General features: G+C 51.7%; 2 protein-coding genes across 2 annotated transcripts; both read right to left on the bottom strand.

The window, feature by feature from the left end:
- Nucleotides 1–1,217: 1,217 nt before the first annotated feature.
- Nucleotides 1,218–4,141, bottom strand: BGLAP (bone gamma-carboxyglutamate protein). The gene is made up of 4 exons (XM_074981319.1): nucleotides 4,066–4,141; nucleotides 3,003–3,047; nucleotides 2,491–2,557; nucleotides 1,218–1,477 (listed from the first exon to the last, which is right to left on the bottom strand). The coding sequence occupies exons 1-4, from the start codon at nucleotides 4,124–4,126 to the stop codon at nucleotides 1,348–1,350; spliced, it is 303 nt and encodes a 100-aa protein (XP_074837420.1). The 5' UTR covers nucleotides 4,127–4,141; the 3' UTR covers nucleotides 1,218–1,347.
- A 5,742-nt stretch (nucleotides 4,142–9,883) lies between these two features.
- PMF1 (polyamine modulated factor 1) lies at nucleotides 9,884–18,396 on the bottom strand. The gene is made up of 5 exons (XM_074980883.1): nucleotides 18,236–18,396; nucleotides 15,904–16,009; nucleotides 14,604–14,704; nucleotides 12,528–12,723; nucleotides 9,884–11,641 (listed from the first exon to the last, which is right to left on the bottom strand). The coding sequence occupies exons 1-5, from the start codon at nucleotides 18,394–18,396 to the stop codon at nucleotides 11,588–11,590; spliced, it is 618 nt and encodes a 205-aa protein (XP_074836984.1). The 3' UTR covers nucleotides 9,884–11,587.

The raw sequence follows: 18,396 nt of genomic DNA, 5'->3' as shown, positions 1-18,396 counted from the left end.
CTAGAAGAGCTCATCCCTGACAGATATGGCTAACCAGCTCTTAAACGTTTCCAGTGCTGGAGATCCCTCACCCTCCCTAGGCAATTTATTCCCGTGTGTAACCCGCTGACAGTTTCGACATTTTTCCCAAGGTCTAACCTAAACCGCCCTTGCTGCCATTGCGTCTCGGCCTAGCCTCAGCAGCTAAGGCGAATAGTTTTCCCACCCACCTCTTTGTAACAACCTTTTAGGTACTTGAACGCTCTTCTCATGTCCCCGCTCAGCCGTCTCTTTTCAACTAAACAAACCCAGCGCTTTCAAGTTTCCCTCAGTGGTCATGTTTCCTAGACCCAGAATCGGTTTTGTGGGTATTTTCTGGATCTTCTCTAATTTGCCCACATCTTCCCCAGTTTGTGGCCCCCCAGCCCTGGCCACAGAACGCCACAATGGCATACTCTTTGTCACCTATGTCCTGGAGTCGGGGGTGACCAGATGACACCTTTTGCTCAGGAAGCAGGACGAAGCCTGGAGGAGGGGCCTGCTGTTTGGATTTGAATCAGGTTCCTGGGAATGCTGCAGTCTGGGGAGGCAGGGGCAGGGCCAGGGCTCTGATTCCCCTCTGGGCCCCCTCTCCCCAAGCTGGACTGTACTGACTGCTCCTGGCTTCCGAGCCGACAAATCTGTGCCACGCAGTTAACTAAACCTTCTGTTCCACCTGCTGGCTGAAAGTCACAGCTGCCTGCAGAGGGGGGTAAGGGGCTCTGTAATCCCCCTCCACTGTGTGACAGCTGCATCACACCTCCAGCCCTTGCCAGCTTCTGCCCGAATAAATTTAATAGCATGAGTCCTTCACTAGCCCAGGTTTAGCCCTGGGAGGCAGAGTGGTATCACAGGCCTCAGTTTAAAGCTGGAGGAAACCGAGGCAGGGAGGCACTTGGCCTTTCCTCCAGGGTGACTCTGAGCTACCGGTTGAACCCTGGGCTCCTAAGTCCCCTTTTACCACCCCCGTCTACTGCCCCGCCTCTCTTTGTTCGGCCCAGTGACCGAGACCACAGCACTGTTCCACCAGTTTATTTTCTCCCACATTGCTAAGGAAACATTCCATAGGATAAACCAGCACCGCGTGGCTGGCCTGCAAAGGAAACAGCCAGGAAGGCATTATAGACACACGCACAAGTGCGCCGGGCTCAGGACAAGGAGCAGAGGTGGCCCAGCAGCTTCAGGCCGAAAAACTCGAATGTTTAACACAGGTACGAACAGCCTGGGGCCAAAGCTGGCTCTGGTCCCCAAGGTGCTTTGGGGTCAAGTCCTCTGTCTCGCTTCCCCGCAGGCTGTGGGTGACTTGGGTGGTCTCAGGGTCGGAAAGGTCTAGACGGGCCCATAGAATCGCCTGTAGGCCTCCTGGAAGCCGATGTGGTCAGCCAACTCGTCGCAGTCGGGGTTGAGCTCGCAGACCTCGCGCTTGCCCTCCAGGGGGTCCTGGATGACATCGTAGAACCTGCGGGTGGATGATTGGTAGCGAGGTCTCCCCGTGCTTAAGGGACCAATGTAGCGGGAACACGCACCCCTCTGGGTTGGAACCCAGCCGCTTTTACGCCTGTGCGCTATGGGCGTAAAGAACCACCCAGTTCCACCCCAGAGGTGGCTGCATATCGGTCCAGGGCAAATTAATCCTGGTAACTGTTAAACAGCTGCTGCTTTCCACCCCCAAACAGCCCTCAGGAATGGTACACAGGGATGAGTACTCCAGGGCTGAATGCAGCTAGCTCTGGGGTGAAAGCAGCATGCCACAGTTTAGAGCAGGAAGTCAGCAATTCACTTTTCTGGCTCTAATTCAGGTGCCTCTGTGTTCCCAGGATGTGGGTAGGTCCCCTGACAAAAAGCAGCCAAAGCCGCAACCTCACATACTGTATGAGCTATAGGCCAGGAGATCCTATTCACACTATTCACACTAGAGCTGGGCCCAAAATTACTGGGTGTGCTTCAGCGGGGCCTTAACTGATAAAAGACAATCCCTGGGTCCAGGAATGGGTGCCCAGTAGTTAGTGCACTAGCTTGGATGGTAGGAAAAAAGGGGTAGGGTCCCTGCTCTGCTGTGGACTCACTGCGTGACCTTGGGCATATCACTTAGCCCAGGCTCCGGAAAGGAATTTAGGGGAGGTGTCCGCTGCAGTAGGGAGTCAGATGCCTTGAGGCTGGAGATGGATCCAGGGCTGTTGGGACTGCAGGGTCTGAGGCTGGAAGGGAGCAGACCAGCCAGCTGTGCTCTCACAGCCCTGCCAAATGAGAGAGAAGTATCTCCGCCCTCGGGAGCTGACCCTGAGAACAGGAGGGGCAGGTGCAGCAAGGAGGCTGAATCAGTAACTGATTCTGGGGTGGCTAAGGGAACAGGGGGCCTGGCGAGACCCTCAGCTGGGCTGAGCCTGTCTAGCTCCCTTCTCCTTTGGCAAGGGGACCCCAGTGCCCGTTGCTGGTGGACGACACACCTGTGGGACACACTCGGGGCTTTACCTGCTGTAGACGTAGTTCCGTTTGTGTCTCTTCACCACCTCGGCGCTGTCCTGCTTGGAGACGAATGCTGCACAGAGGAGAAAGGAGGCATGAGGCAATCAGTTGAGAACGGGAGTGGCCTGCATGACTGAGGTGGGGATCCCCGGCACAGAGCAGCCACATAGGACAGGGCAAATTGTCCACCCTTGTTATCATATGGCCAGAAACAGAACTCGGGACTCCCGAGTCCCACTCCTCAACCCCACTCTAACCACTAGATCCCACTCCCCTCCCTGACAACTGAAGAGTCCTGAGTCCCTATCCCACCTGCTCTAACCACTGCCCTGAGCTGGGACTAGACCCCCCATCAGTCCCGACTCCTGCCCCCCCCCCCGCAGTGCTAGACCCACGTTCCCTCTGAGTAGAGCTGGGATCTTGGCTCTGGAACAGGGGCCAGGGCTTCTGTGAGCCCTGTGGGACGGTCCCCCCAAATGGCAGGCTGCAAAGCTGGCTTGCCCCCAGCTGGGCCTCACCTTCAGAGCTGGGCGAGTCGTTGGCACTGTTGGAATGAGCCGAGTCTGCAAGGCAGGGAGAGCAAGGCGGTTACAATACAGCCCCTGTCACTGGTGAGCCGCTGAGGCTGCAGGCTCCTCTCCTGCCGGGGCCCGGCTGGGAGCCCAAGCTGTTCTAAAGGGGACAGAGCTCCGCACAGCATGTGGCACTGTGCAAATCCCTTGCACCAGGAGGCAAAGATCTCACAGTCCCTGGACAGGAATCCTGCCACCCCCACCAGGGCGGGCTACAGCTGCGTAGTTATTCCCATTGGCACACATGGGGAAACTGAGGCAGATTTGCTCTGTCGTTACAATCGCAGCGCCGTGCTCTAACCACTGGCCAACACTCTCTCACCTCCACCGCAGTGCTTGGAAGCAGCACTTTGCTCTCGGCTGAGCCAAGAGCCCTAGCAGCATGGCGGCTATGCATGGAGAGGGCCAGGGAGTTGCTTCAAGTTCGGCTGTGAGGGCAGCTGACACCCAAAGGGTGAATGAAGCGCTTGGGCTGAGGGTTTCAGATGACCCTGGACTTGAAGGACTTTGCTGCCCTGGTTCCAGGTGCTGGGAGATACCCGAGGACTTGCTTCCAGTCACGCAGCTGGTGAGGGACAGAACTGGGCCGAGGACCCAGGAGTCCTGCCGCCTTCTCCCACTTACCTGGGCTCCCTCCCTGGACCAAACAAAGAACCCAGGCATCCTGTCGCCCAGTGCCCAGCTCTACACACACTCCTTCCTCAGAGCCAGGCAGCCAACCTGCAGTTCTGAACCCCGTTCTCTGCTCCAGTCTCTGGGCCACTCCCCTGTCCCTCGTGCTCCTAGTCACCAAAGAGCTGAGGGCTGCTGGAGCCCCTACTCAATTCCCTCTTCCTGGAGGCCGTGGTCCTGGGAGCAGAACTTACCCCTGGCAAGAAGCCCCTTGCCCAATAACCTCCAATTGCTCCTGCACCAGGGACTCGCTGGGCTCAGCTTTTCAAAGCCCCTGGAAGGACACAGGCTCCAACATCACCAGTGGCTGCATCTCCCCGCACCTGACCCCTCTCACCTCCACGGCAAAGGCACAGGGTCACCAGCCCCAGCAAGGTCACCAGGGTGAGTGTCTTCATGGTGGCAGCTGCTTGCTTGGGGCTCTCTTGTAGGATGCTCTGCTGCTGCCTGGTGCAGCCCCCTGGCTCAATGGCAACTATTTATACCCCACTGCTAGCCCTGATCCGGGCCACATCCCTCCTCACCCTGCCCCTTGGCTCCCACCACCGGCAGGGAGGGGTCCAGCACTGCTGCCAGATCTATTTGGAGCCCATCCGCTGGACCCTGTGGCTGCCAAACCCAGCAGGCAATTGTGGTTTCAGGCGAATCTGGGCCCAGGGGTGGAAAACAGCCCAGCCTTCTCAGGGAAGGACCAGGAGGGGCTTAGGAGCATTGTTAAATGCAGAGCTGTGATGCATGGTGCTAGCTACCAAGTGGCCCCTGCTGGCACTTGGAGCTGAGGGTGCGGGGGGTGTGTTACGAGCCTGTTGTGATGAGGAGTTTCTGCTTCCCACCACACACTGTCACCCCAGCATAGGCACAGCATCAGGGCCAGGTGGGAGACGTGATGGGAGACTGCCCCAACTCACAGCTGGTGTCCACCTTTCCCTCACCCTCATCCAGCCAGGGGACCATGCCCCAGGCCTTGCTGCGATCTGTTCGGGAGCTGCCACCCCACTGAGCCAATGGTTTAGAGCAGCCCCAAGGGTGCTCTAAATGACAATGGGGGACTGGTTCAGCTCCAGGCCAGCCCAAGTGTAGGTTTGCTGACCCTCTTCCCACTCTGCACGCCCTGCTCACTGCAGGGGCCACATGAGCCTGTGTCTTCTGCTAACACATACTTAACACAGAGGCCCAACCAACAGCTCGGAGAAACGTGTTTTTTGTGAAGATGCCCCATTGTAATGCTTTGTCGCTGCTAACCCAGCACCAAGCCAGACGGCTGCAAAGAAGCCAAGCAGCTGGGAACACCTGGCTGAATTTTTCTTTTAAATTACCACAGTGGCAATAGTTAGTGTTGGTCTTAAATGGCCAGCGTCTGGAGTCACCAGATTAAGTGCTAAGCACAACCTGCCTTTCGAAAAAGAAAAAAAAAAAAACCCTCAAGCTGCATAACACTCCCTGTGGCCCAGCCTTCTGCCTTCAAAAAGCTGATGGCACAAAAAGAAAAGAGCTTAAAAAAATCTATTAGCTTTTAAAGCAGTCTTGGGATTTTTGTGACATTGTTGTGGGGGGTGGGGAAGTGTGGGGTAGGGGATGGTGCTACGGTGAGGGACTTAAAGCCTGGGGTCTATGGTTTTTTTCCCCCTCATGCTGGTATAGGCAGTGTGACCTAGTGGCTAGAGCATTGGGCTGGCACGTCAGCAAACTGGGGGTGGGGTCTGGCTTCATCAATTGACCTTGTGCATTGCCTCAGTTTCCCCACTTGTAAAATGGCATTGCTGAATCTGACCTCCTTTGCAAAGCATTTTGTGCACTACCACTAAACGGGAAGGTGTGGTTAGTGTCTTCTTTAATTCCACGTTCATCGTAGGTTTGCAGCACCATCCCTGCCCCCCTGTGGCCACACACATATGCAATGGCTGAGTGACGCAGACACCCCTGAGAAGGTAGCTGGCTGGCATAGGCTGGGGACTAGCTGCCCAAAGGCAGAGGCAGATTTGTGGGTCATTTACACTGTGTCCTGTGCATGAGAACGTACAGCAAAGACAACAGGGCTTCAGGCTGATTCCCGTCATAGCCCCTCACGCACTGTCCTGCTGTGGCCATAGATCCTTTGACCCAACCCTCCCCCTGCCCCCACATACAGTGCAAACTGTTCAGCTCCCTCAGCCGGCTCTGTGATGTACATGACCATTAGCCTCCCCGCCCCCACACACCTGCTTGGAAACAGGGCTGATGTTCCCTGTTGTGCTCACCTGACGGTCTGACTCCGACTCTGCTGCTCTAAGGGATTTAGGCACCTACACCACCGTTCTGGCACACCTGCTGTATTCAGCACTACCGTTCAACAACAGTGTGTCCCCCACAGGTCCCTAAATCCCCTAAAGGGCTTCTGATCAGCAGCCACAAGTCTGAGCCAGGCAGCTAACCCACACGGTCACAAGGGGATGCGCCAGCTGGCAGGGGAAGACAGCTGGTCAGTGGGGCCCGATACTGCAGCCATGCTACGACAGACCCTACAGCGGGAGGCCTGCAGTTGGGGCAGTGCCGCATAGGCACAAAGCCAGGTGCGGGGTGGCACAGGGGACCGCAGGGCAAGAGGTGCTGAGTCTGTGCGTGGCGGGGATGGGGATGGGCTACCTTACACGTTCACCTGGCTTAGGAGCCTAATTCCAGGAGCCTAGTGCTGCGAGCCCATCAGCTGCTCCCTTGGTGTCTCCTGCCTGGTCCACTAAGGATACGGCCCCTCGGCAGGGATGAGGAACCGTGTGCCCTGTCAGCTGAGCACTTGGGCAGCTGCCCAGGAGAGAGTCAGGTGCCTCCCAGCTGATCAGCAGAGCACCCCCAGCCGGCAGCCTGTGTGTCTGCACGTACCTCAGTGCACATCACATCATTTATTCTGCCCACGGATGGGAAAAATGAGAGACCCTCGCTGCGGCGCATGCCAGGCAGCAGGTGAACGGCCCATGCCCGAGAACACAGCCTGTGGCATGCCTGCGTAGCACCCTTCACCCTGCATTTGCTGAGCGGGGCACCGCCTGGCTGCCCTGCCCACGGTTCCCCTTTTGGGGTGGCTGGCAGATGCTCTGGAACAGGGAGGGCAGCCTCAGGGGCAGTGGAGAGATGAGGGGCAGTGGCAGGACAGGCTAGGCCCAGCCTTCAAAGTGCACGGCCTGCTGTGGAGTCAGCATGGCTGTACCTAGCTCCATCACTCTTTGAACCCTGGGCGCTAACACCGTCCCTCTTCGTATTGCAGGCTGTACCCAACACTATCCCTCTTAGCGCCCCTGGCTGCACCTAACACTGTCACAGGGCCTCCCAATTCCCCCCCCCCGACCTCATACCCCCAGTGCTCTTGTGGCAGAGTGATGCCAGTGCCGGGCCGCCGTGCTGCATATGTGCTACCTCCACATCTCCAGCTGCTGCGAACGCAGGGCCTGGCTCAAAGGGAAGCTGGAAGTGAGTCGCAGCTTCTTCTCTAAACAGACGGGTTTGCAGGCAGCGGCGGCTGCTCATGCACACAGCGCGGGACTGCGTCAAGACAGACACGCAGCCCACAGTTACCGGCTCCCTTTCCATTCAGCATGGGGGGCTTTTAGTGCTGCCATTAGGCAAACACCTGAGACTGGGCTGCACACAGGTGCAAGGTGGAAGCAGCGTTCCTGAACGCCCAGCGGAGCAGCCTGAAGCACTCGGGGCAGGCTCGGACTGCGGCCCACTAGGTGACGTGCTTGCGGCCTGTAATTGCTGCTGAGCTGCGGAAGTTTGCTGCCACGGCCCAGCGGGGGTTTCCTCTCTGTGTGCGTCGAGGCCTCTTAAGATGTAATTTTTTTGCCTTGCAATTTGTGCACATTCCTTCCCCGTGCATCCTGTCATTTAAGCCGATTTCCTGAGCTCCAGCCCCGGGATAGCCTCCAAAGCCCGGAAAGGAAACCCAGCATAGGGCTGATCAGTCCTCGCTCACCCCCACATGCGAGCTAAGGCCTCGCAAGGAAGCAACATGAAAGGGGGAAGCTGCTCTCTGCCACGTGCGCCTGGAAGGTGGGTGGCACAGCTGGGTCTCAATAGCCGGGCCCACGATGGAGGACCCAGGCAGACAGCATTGTTTGCTCACCTGTGTATGCAGGGCTGGAGCACATGGGGTGGCAAAGCACTTGCCCCAGGACTCTGTTCCTGCAGTCAGCACTCCTGTTCTCGGGGCTGCTAATCCAGCACCTTTTGCTGTGCCCACTTGCAGCTGTTGGCCAACAGAGCCAATGCGAGACCCAAGAAAAAACAAGCGCGGCTCAGTGACTACAGGGCTGCACTGCTCACCTTCACTAACTGTTCACGGGCAGAGGCCCAGGGCACCAGCACCCCCCAGCTCCCTTGATGTTGTCTCAGGTGGAAAGGTCCCTGAGCTGTGGCCACTTCTGACTCTCTCTCCTCGATCTTTTGCCCTCCCTCACCTCTGTGCTCTTGTAAGTCATTTAGCTGTCCTCCTGGCAGGGAGGCTGTTGCTGTTCCAGGTGGATTTCACCTCCTTCAGGGGAACACAGAGCAGCAGCAGCTTCTGTAAGGGGTCTCAGGAGACCAATGTTCTCTCTAATCTTCCTCATCCACACGTGGATTTTTTTTCCAGCCCCGTGTTGTTTTCCAGCCATGGGAAGAATAGATTTTTTATGTGCACTGAGGCATGCGCACAGGTGCACCACCAGCAGAAATAAAAACCTGGCAGTGGGTGCTCTGCTAACCAGCTGGACGGCCTCAGAATTTCTCCTGAGGGGCTGCACAAGCGCCCAGCTTACAGGGGACGCTGCAGACCTAGTGTCTAGTTGCAGGTCTGCCACCAGCCTGGCCAAATCACGCCCCCGCTCTACGGCTGTTTTCCTAGCTGTAAAATCCATTGCGGCAACATGCTTGGCCCCCTCCTGCTGACGTGGTATTGTTGCCTGATGGCATTGCATAGCACCACCGAGAGTTCAACAGCAAAGCTCCAGGCCGTTCTCTGCTCAGCGCGCGCACAAGGGCTGAACATTCCCTGTGCAATGGGCTGCCTTTCACTGGAACAGGTATATCCACACTGTAGTGAAACAGCTATGGCACTGGAGCCATAACAGATATACCTCCTACAGCCAGGGAAGGGGGCTGGGCTATCACCACAGTCAACCCCCCCGCGGGAGAGGCAGCAGCAAGCTCACTACCTTCTTCCAGTCACCTAATCAGGCCTGTACTGGGAGTCAGGCTGATATTACCACATCACGAAGGGCCAATGTTCCCCCTATTTTTTTCCATTCATGGGCAGAATAAATTTTGTTATGTACACCAAGTCATATGCCAATGTGCACCACCAGTAGAAACACATGCTGTCAGTTGTGGGTGGCTTTGGATGCTCTGCTAATCAGCTGGGGGGAAGCTGAGTCTCTCCAGGGCAGCCACTCAAGCACTCAGCTTGCAGGCAACACTGCATAAGGCATAACATTTTCCACAACCCTGTGTGCACAGCTCAGTTGAGCTAGTTTTTAAGTGCAGACCATGCCTAAAACCTGTTAAGTGCTTTTGAAAAATCCCACCTTCAATTAAACATTGTCAACTCTTAAGGAGCATCCTGGAAGGCTTGCGGAATGGCCTGGGGCATGTGGACAAGGAAGGTGAAGTGTGGGGTAGAAGCAGGCACAAAAGATTGTGGAAGCAGCAGGAGCTAGGAGGGCTGGGGCTATGTCTGGCTGACATGGTCAAGTTTGTTGATGGGCCAGGCCTGGAACAAGACAGCTAGGCACATTTTAGACATAGGGTAATGTTCTGCAGTAAACCAGGAACTCTTTGTCCTTCAACCTCATAATTTACCCCCTCTTGAACTAACGTGCAGGGATGTTCAAACCCAGCTACCCACCTCCTCAGCCCGTGCACAACAGCAGGAAGAGAGCAAAGAGTTCACAGCTGGCTTGGAATAGAAAGTGGTTTGTTTTGAATCAGAGTTCCTCAGGCCAACACTTCACTTCCAGATCCCAACCACTTCCAAACCTGTGTCTGGAGGAAGACCCTGGACTTTAGGGTGGGAGAGAGCTGCTGTGGAAAGTTTAAGGCAGCCAGAGGCTGTCAAACAAAGCCCTAAACTATAGCTGACTTAGGCCAAGTGCACAAAGTCCAAGCCAACAACAAGGGGGTTGCAGGCACTGTCTGTTTTGATTATAATGCAGGGAAGCCAGCTCTGCTTACAGAAAAAGAAACACATGCCTAATTTGGTCAGTCGCTCATGCTGCAACTTGCTTCTGATATTCAGATGTGGACAAGCGACTGCCCATTTTCAGCATTAATATTTTGATACCAGACTGAGAGCTGCTTTGCTGATCATTTTAATATTGGATTTTAGTTCCAAGTGTAAACTCTGAAGTCCCCAGAGACATCAGGCAGGGAAAGGCTTTGCTTGGCTGGCACATAACCGACAGATGCCACAAGAGCTGCTGGAACTTGCCTAGGACATCAGGCGGGAGTCCATTCTTTGCAGATTCTGGGATGTAGAGGTCCCTACCAGCATCTGAAGCCTGCCGTACAAGAAAACTGGCTCTACAGTCACACAGAGGAGCCCCCTTTTAATGGGACAAGACAGAAAACTGAGAGGAAACTGTCAAGGGTCCAGGCCCTGAAAGGTATTTAGGATCCTCTCACTGAAATCAATAGGAGTTAGGCTCTGGGTCGCATAGGGACAGGGTAACATTTTCAAATGGGTCTTAGTGACTTGACCAAGGTCACAGGCAGGGTTGTCCTTAGGATTTATCGGGCCCTCACAGTACTCTTATACTGATGTCCCTGTGACCCAAGGGGAGCAACAATTTAGCAACACACTAATATTTTTAAAGCAAATTTTAAACTAAAGCTCCTGTAGATTCAGAAACTGACAGTATATACCTGTTAATTGGCTTCATCAACTTCGGGTTGTATGCCCACCCTGCACTAAGTCAAAATGGTAATTTCACATGCACAGGAATAAACGACTACAGCGTAACAGAGAATCAGACCTCTGCATCTAGGCTCCTGGCAGACAAATACTCCCAGCATACCTTGCGTGTGTTTTGGCAAAATGTTCCAACTAAGCTTCTACAAAGATGACAGATGGAAATTAACCAGATGATAAAGAGCGAGTGCTACTACATACCTGTCTATTCTGCTTATTGGAAGGTGCTTGTAACAAGAATAAAAGATGCTAAGACATAAAATGGTATTTTAACACATTAAAACTTATTTAAGTACCTATACAGCACCTCTCGTCAATGCTTTAGGTGGTCGCTTGCCTCGACATGTCAGCAGAACAGCCTACAGAAATTACATGAACTGAACTTTACAGATTTGTTGCCTTCAAATGTTATTTGTTTTACTTACTCCATAGGGTACCTACGATGGGCTGCATTATACTCCTGAAATCTCATGGGTGGTCACAAGGAGTGCTCAGTATTTAAAACTGAACATTCATTTAAATTTGAACAGTGGGAGCTCCCTCTGTTTGGGGAAATTCTTAATAGCAGATGTGTGCATCCATGCTGTGTTCTACTACTTTCAAGAGCTGTGTGAGATCCTCCTTCTTGCTGAGTTTGGGAAAGTCGGGTTATTGCTGATTTTCCTAAAATCCTGGTGCACTTGTGCATTTGAATGTATTTTGATCAATTACTTCCAGGGACTGCTTCAGAACATCCAATCTTCCCATGACGACGTAAACAGCTCACTCTTTTCTACCTGACAAATGAATGCACGGGCTCTCTACAAGTCGAGACGTCAGCTTGGTTTGAGTGGGTATTTATGCAATGCCCCAAGAATCCAACTTCTAAAAAGATCTGCAGCTTCATGGAGGAACATAAAACCCTGTTGTGAAATTTGTGCAAAAAAAATCTTTCCCAGCTTCTTCATTCAGGCTCCTGGAATGTCGCGATCAGTTCTCTCTGCTCTTTACCAATTGCCTGGAGAGAAGAAAGGAATGGTGAAGTCTTTCACCTTCACTAGTCAAGAAACAAATGCAGCCCCGATACAAAATGAACATAGTTTTCACACTTGGAGACAGGACAATGTAAAAATGTTGTCTTTGCATATGCAGAATACAACTTATTCATTGTTCATATGCATTGATCCAGGAGCTTCATGTAAAACAAGGTCCCATAAGGAACCGCACGGTGTACAAGCATTGCCCTAGGCAAAGCACACTGCTTATGAATGCAGATGCATGCACACACCATTTTAAATGCACACAAGCAAAGTCATGCTGTTAGGGCTGACTTTTCTGGAGTGCTCAGCTCCCATTTAGGTACCTAATTAGGGCAAGATTTGTTTGCAATGCTCAGCTTTCCCTAAGCCACCAAGGGCCAGGTTTCCAAGGAAAATCTCATTCTAAGAACAGATGCAGAGACAGCCCTAGTGAAAAATCTGGCCTTAGGGGGTCTGAATGGCTGTGACATTAGTTGATGTTCTTCCATCATCTTCTTGCCATTACAAGGACAGTCTATGACCTGGCACCTCTCGGCTTCTTCTCTTTCTGCATGTCCTAACAGCTGTTACAAAAGAAGTTCAACCAATAAGCAAAATCTCATGTGTTTTCCAGCTCTCCAAGGAAGAGGCTGGATTAGCCATTGGAGCCTCCCTGTGGGATGTAGGCAATCAACAGAATTGTGCAATTAATCTGAGTAGCACCAGATGCAGCATAGCAAAGCTGGGGCCTCAGAATTTGACATGGTAGCAGCTAGCATTCTTGACACTTTCCACATGCAGCCACTGTCTATTCAAACTGGCAATACCAGGACCCTCTCACTCAGTTGCCTTGGTTTATGGGGCTGGCTGGAACCAAGAGTTTACCTGCCATGCTTGTTTCCGATTTTGTATCTGCTGCTGCAGCTCGGAGATTCTCTCCCGTCCAGCCAATACAGAGTCTGCCAGCTTCCTGTTCTCCTCTTCCTTTTCTTTCAGGGCTTTACGCAAGTATGCCTGATGCTTTAAGAGGTACGGCACCATGGCGCTATGAACATCTTCCTCTGGGATCCCACTGGGACGCCTGGAAAGAACATGGATTTTGTGAGGACTAGGAAGTGCTGACTTTCCACAATGCCACACTTAAGGGCTTTAATTAGCACAGGTAACAACATGATAATTGATCAGGCCCTTAAGTCCAGCACTCTATCTTTGGCAGTACCCAACAGCACATGCTTCAGAGCCAGACAAACCCAACCCATTCTGAAAGTGTTCTGGGGCCTGTTTTGTTCAACGCCTTTACTAAGTAACCTGGACGAGGGGATGGATTGCACCCTCAACAAGTTCATGGATGACACTAAGCTAGGGTGAGAGCTGAAGGGTAAGAATAGTGTCCAGGGAGACCGTGACAAATTGGAAGATTGGGCCAAAAGAAATCTGATGAGGTTCAACAAAAACAAGTGCAGGGTCCTGCACTTATGATGGAAGAATCCCAAGTCTGCTACAGGCTGGGAACTGATGGGCTAAGCAGCAGTTCTGCAGAAAAGGACCCAGGGATGACAGTGGAGGAGAAGCTGGATATGAGCTAATAATGTGCCCTTGTACCCAAGAAGACTAACCGCATATTGCGGTACATCAGTATGAGCGCTTCCAGCAGATCTAGGGAAGTGATTATTACCTTCTATTCAGCACTGGTGAGACCACATCTGGTTACTGCTTCCAGTTCTGGGCCCCTCCATTACAGAAAGGATGTGGATGCACTGGAGAGTCCAGCGGAGGGCAATGAAAATGATTAGGGTGAGGAAGCACATGACTTAGGAGTAGAGGCTGAGGGATTTGGGCTTATTTAGTCTACAGGAGTGAAGAGTGAGGGGGGCATTTGACAGCAGCCTTCAACTACCTGAAGGATGGAGAGAGGTCGTTCTCAGTGGTGGGCAGATGACAGAACAAGGAGCAATGGCCTCAGGTTGCAGTGGGAGTGGTCTAGGGTGGAAGTTAGGAAAAACTATTTCATTAGGAGCATGGTGAAGCTCAGGAATGAGTTACCAAGAGAGGTAATAGCATTTCCTTCCCTAGAGGTCTTTAAGTCCCACCTTGACAAAGCCATCATTGGGATGATTTAGTTGGGATTGGTTCTGCTTTCAGGAGGAGGTTGGACTCAATGGCCTCCCAAGATCTCTTCCAATCCTCGGATTCTATTAATCTGGCTCACTGTGCCATGATGCGGATGGATACAGGGGAGGAATCTCTCCCAAACACTGATGCAATAAGATGATGCCCTAAAGCATGAGATTTGAGTAACATCCCCACCCTCTTGAACATGCATATCTACAAACATTATTGGTGGAAAGATCCGAAGGCAGACTGAATAAAGGCAACACAATGCAATTTAAAGTGCAGCACGGGAGGTTTAGGTTGGACATTAGGAAAAACTTCCTAACTGTCACGGTAGTTAAACACTGGAATAGATTGTCTAGGGAGGCTGTGGAATCTCTATCACTGAACAAGTTGCCCCTTGGAAATCTCACTCCTGTCGGGATACAGCCGTATAATTAAAAAAAAAAAAAAAAAAAATCCCTTTGTCATTTACGTTTGGATGAAGTTCAGCCTTGTCTAGAAAGCCATCACAAGAACTAAATTAAATATTAAATATCAATTAAACATTGAGTCTGTTCTGGTCTGGCTATGGTCTGAAGAAGTGGGTCTGTCCCACGAAAGCTCACCTAATAAACCATTTTGCTAGTCTTTAAAGTGCTACGTGACTGCTTTTTGTTTTGATAGTGTATAGACTAGCACGGCTTCCTCTCTGTTACTATCACAAGAACTATGCACCTCTTTGCATCTTTGGGGGTTCAGTGCTGCTCACTGCTTAATTTTCTCTCTTTTAAAAAGAAAAGAAGAGGTCTCCCTTCAGGAAACACAGCACAACCCTACTTCCAACACGCAGAGAAAAGTGCTGCTTACCACGCGGGCTCCTCCCGCTTCTTTGCCTCTTCCACAATTTTGTCCAACGAGGCAAACAGTTCCTCCAGATTCCCTTCTTCCTTTATCTCACGAATCTCCTCCTATGGAGGAAAACCAGCAGGGATTCAAGAACAATAACAAAATGGGCGTACATCTTTCTGCTTGGGCTTGTACTATGGGCGCAAGGACCAGCTCCTCAGGAGCTCCTGTTGTCTGTAACAACCATCCTGTAATAGTCTGACTCACTGACTCTCCATTTTCTCTCAGATCTCACCTGGAAATCTCTTTCCACCCCATTCTCCCGCCTTTACTCATCTCCCCCTCTGTAAATGAAATTGTGAATGTGTTAATTAATTCTTTCAGTATTCTAAGGCTTGAATTCAATTCCATTCACCCCTGGAAAGCAGCAAGCTCTTTTGGGCCAATGGAAGGATCAATAGCATCAGCTTCTGCAGAGGACTAAGTTTCATTTTTCTTTAAATTCTAGCCCTTATGGATGCGGAGCTGTTCTTCAAAACAGCAAACAAGTGCAACTTTTGCAGTGCCTCCTCAGTTAGTAATCAGAACAAGTTCATTTGCTGCAGCTCATAGCTTTTCCGAGTAGCAGAAAAAAATCAAAATTGTCCCAGTCTTGTGAGTTTTCAGGGTAGCTATTCCGAACTCTGCAGACAGACAATCCGTACTCTTCTTCCTCTTCTTTCAGGGTTTTACGCAAGTATGCCTGCTGCATACAGACAAGGACTAGGACAATGTCATCCACCAGTACAGACAGGCACTGGAGTTATTCACAGGGGGAAGACACATAAAAAGGAGGACACAGAAGAGCACATTAGCTGAAAATCTGCTTAGCATCTCAGGAGACAAGGGATCATAGAACACTGTGCTGAAGCACAGAGCTTTGCAATATTAGGAGCACCACCCAGCTTGTAACTGGGAGTCAGAGCTGATCTGTATCACTCAGCTGCTCTGTGCCTCGTCTATAAAAGTTTACCAATCTGTAAAATACACCTGTCTCACAGGGTTGATATGAAACTTGATTCAATAATATTTGGAAAATGTTTGCAGACCTTTGGACAAAAAGTGCTGCAATATTCAAAGCATTATTATTCCCCACACACCTTTTGGGATGTTACAAACAAGTTTTTAATTCTCAGGTAAACATTTGCTGTTCAAGTATAAATAAGCTTGCTTTAATTTCTGTTTGGTACAAATGCACATTTTGTTTAAAGCAGGCTAGATCACCAAAAGAAAGAACAAGTAGTATAGATAGAAAGCAAAGATATGGCTTGCTTGTTCTTACCCGAATGGAAGTTTGCAGTTGGGATATAAACTGATCATAAATACTTCTGGTCATTTCAGGATGGAGTTTATAGAAACGATGGTAGCAGTTTGCAAACCTCTGATAACTATGCAAAAGAAGAAAAAAATGCAAACTGGACAAGTGGTTTAAAATATCATACACTGGAAATTACAGAGTTACAAGATTCATGTTTAGGTCAAAACAGAACAAAATGGAAGTACAATATTCTGTAAAGCTGGCCATAATTAAGATGTATACTGGTTGATCTAACAAAAGAGGACCAAGTCAACTGTAAATGGCCATATTCTGTACTTAGTGACATCTACACAGCCCTTCTGAAATCACAGAAATGCGGTAGTATAAAATAAAGGCAGAATATGGCTAAATCGCACAGGTTTTCCTTCATTTCCCTTTCTCAAGCTGCTCCGAAGATAAACAACAACTGCAATCAGCAAAGTACTTTGTACTCCTTTGAGATATAAAGAGACACAGTAAAACTAGTTTTTTCCTACAGTAAGCCACAGACTGGACAGAATGGGCAGTTCTGTGAATGGCTAAGCAGTGAATAAGACTGCCCCCCACCCCCCAAGGGAGGCCAGGGTGCTTTCTGTCACCTGCACTTATTACTGAACCTGCAGCCCATAAGGGTGTTGGAGAGATCTAGACTAGCAGTCTGTGTTGTCTCTTCTACAGGTGGAACTACTTTATAAGCAGCTGAATCCATGACAGAATCCTGTGGGAGATGAAACATGATGGAACCACAGGTGTTGATTGACACTTACTGCCAACCTTGTGTTGGGAGGGGTGGATAAGTGCATAGACAGCAAGTTATATGGGCCAGAGGCACCCAGGCACCTGGTATATACCTAGCCCAGCAGCTCTGCTCCAGCCAAGTTTGGGGCCAGGTCTCTCCTGGGCAGCCATATATGGAGACCACCTGCTCCCACAGGAGGGTGCCTCATGTAAGTGCAGCACCACCTGACCCCCCACATATCCACTCCTTCCTTGAGCCTACTCTCTCCTCTGCACCTTCCCTTCCACCCAAGACTCCCACACCCCTGCCTACATTTAAACTCCTTCCTAGAGCCTGTACCTCTCCAGCCTCCAGCACCCCAGTTCTGTGATACAGCCCAGAGCTTGTACCCAAACTCTTTCCTGGGGTCTTAGGCAGGTTGTGTGTGTGTGTCTCTCTCCCTCTCCTGGGATCTGAGGCAGGCTCTGTGTGTGTGCGCGCACGCACGCGCACACGTGCATGTTCTTAGCATTCTGGGCACCACCAAAATTTCTGCAAACCTGCTACTCTGGCTAACTGGTGAGCTTTCCCTGCACCTGGCCCATGAGTTGTTCAGGAGGTGGCAGAAACAGAGTGGTGCAATATTCACTCTGGTAGATCTTAAGACCTATGGTGGCCCAGTATGAATGCTCCCAGACCCTGCTCGTGTGCTTTCCCCCAAAAAATCACATTCACAGCATCAGTTTAGCAGCATGTACAGGTTGCAGCACCTAAAACTGGCACTTTCTAGTCCAGAAACATCCATGGTCCAGCCAGAGCAAGGATGTTCCTGGACCAGAGAGCTTATGGGCAGGAGAGCCAGCTGGACTGGGGGCAACTGCCTCAGCAACCTGGAAGGGGGCAGCATGGACCAAAGCTAGAGCCCTGCAACAGCACTGGGGAAAGAACCAGATTCCTTGGCAGCCCCACAGGGCCAGAGCCCAAACCCCGAGGCAGCCCTGCCAGTGTAGGTCTGGGACTAGAGCCTCCCAAGAGGGGCACGGGGCAGTCCAGAGCTCCCCAGCAGCGGTGAGCCGGGGTTAGGGGCTAGTGACAGGAGACCTCCTCTGGTTCAGCAAATTCTCTTGTACTGAACCTGTCAGGTCCCAACCCTGCTGAACCAGGGAGGTGCAACCTGCATCACAATACCTGGGCCCCCCCATACAATCCGTGATTGATGTTTGAATTGCTTTAAAAAAAATTCTGCTCTAATGCTCCCCAATGGATGGTGGGCAGGGGTGGGTGAGTCACTGGGTGCTAGATGAGGGGCTAGGCAACGTACAGACACTATTGCCAAGCGGGAGATGGGGAGCTAGACTGGAGGCAAGCTCCCCCCCACCTCCCACAAGGCAGGACAGCAAACCTGAGAAGTGCCCATCGCTAGGCTGACCTGGGTCAGCCACGGGGCACTGACAGCACATGGGGAAAGAACAAGGGTCCGGCTAACTACAGACCGTTTCACAAGTCTCGCGTGTTTTCCTCCGAAACATCGCGAGACCCCCATACTCTTCATCACCTCTCTCGAGATCCTACCATTCTCGCGAGATATCGTCCCCTCACCTGCCGGCGGCTATCAGCTTCTCCAGGAAAGTCTCCACCACGGTGTTGAAGAGCTGCCCGCGGCCCGGCTCCTCCTGCTGGGCCGGGAGAGAAGCAGCGGCGCCGCCGGCGTCTCCCTCACCCTCCGCTAGCGCCGGCCCTTCGCCGCTAGCCGCCGCCAT

This window comes from Carettochelys insculpta, chromosome 30 (assembly GCF_033958435.1).
Source record: "Carettochelys insculpta isolate YL-2023 chromosome 30, ASM3395843v1, whole genome shotgun sequence".
NCBI lineage: Eukaryota > Metazoa > Chordata > Testudines > Carettochelyidae > Carettochelys > Carettochelys insculpta.
Note: the sequence above shows the minus strand (reverse complement) of the source record. Positions and strands in the feature narration are given on the sequence as shown.

Bases quoted from the DNA above. Each gene is read 5' to 3' on its own strand.
- BGLAP (XM_074981319.1), bottom strand. From the start codon at position 4,126: ATGAAGACACTCACCCTGGTGACCTTGCTGGGGCTGGTGACCCTGTGC. The intron at 3,048-4,065 runs GTGAGAGGGGTC...CCTGCCTTGCAG, and splicing joins CCTGTGCCTTTGCCGTGGAG to ACTCGGCTCATTCCAACAGT. The intron at 2,558-3,002 runs GTGAGGCCCAGC...TCCTCTGTGCAG, and splicing joins CGACTCGCCCAGCTCTGAAG to CATTCGTCTCCAAGCAGGAC.
- PMF1 (XM_074980883.1), bottom strand. From the start codon at position 18,396: ATGGCGGCGGCTAGCGGCGAAGGGCCGGCGCTAGCGGAGGGTGAGGGA. The intron at 14,705-15,903 runs GTAAGAACAAGC...TTTCCTCCATAG, and splicing joins AACTGCAAACTTCCATTCGG to GAGGAGATTCGTGAGATAAA. The intron at 12,724-14,603 runs GTAAGCAGCACT...TGTTCTTTCCAG, and splicing joins AAGCGGGAGGAGCCCGCGTG to GCGTCCCAGTGGGATCCCAG.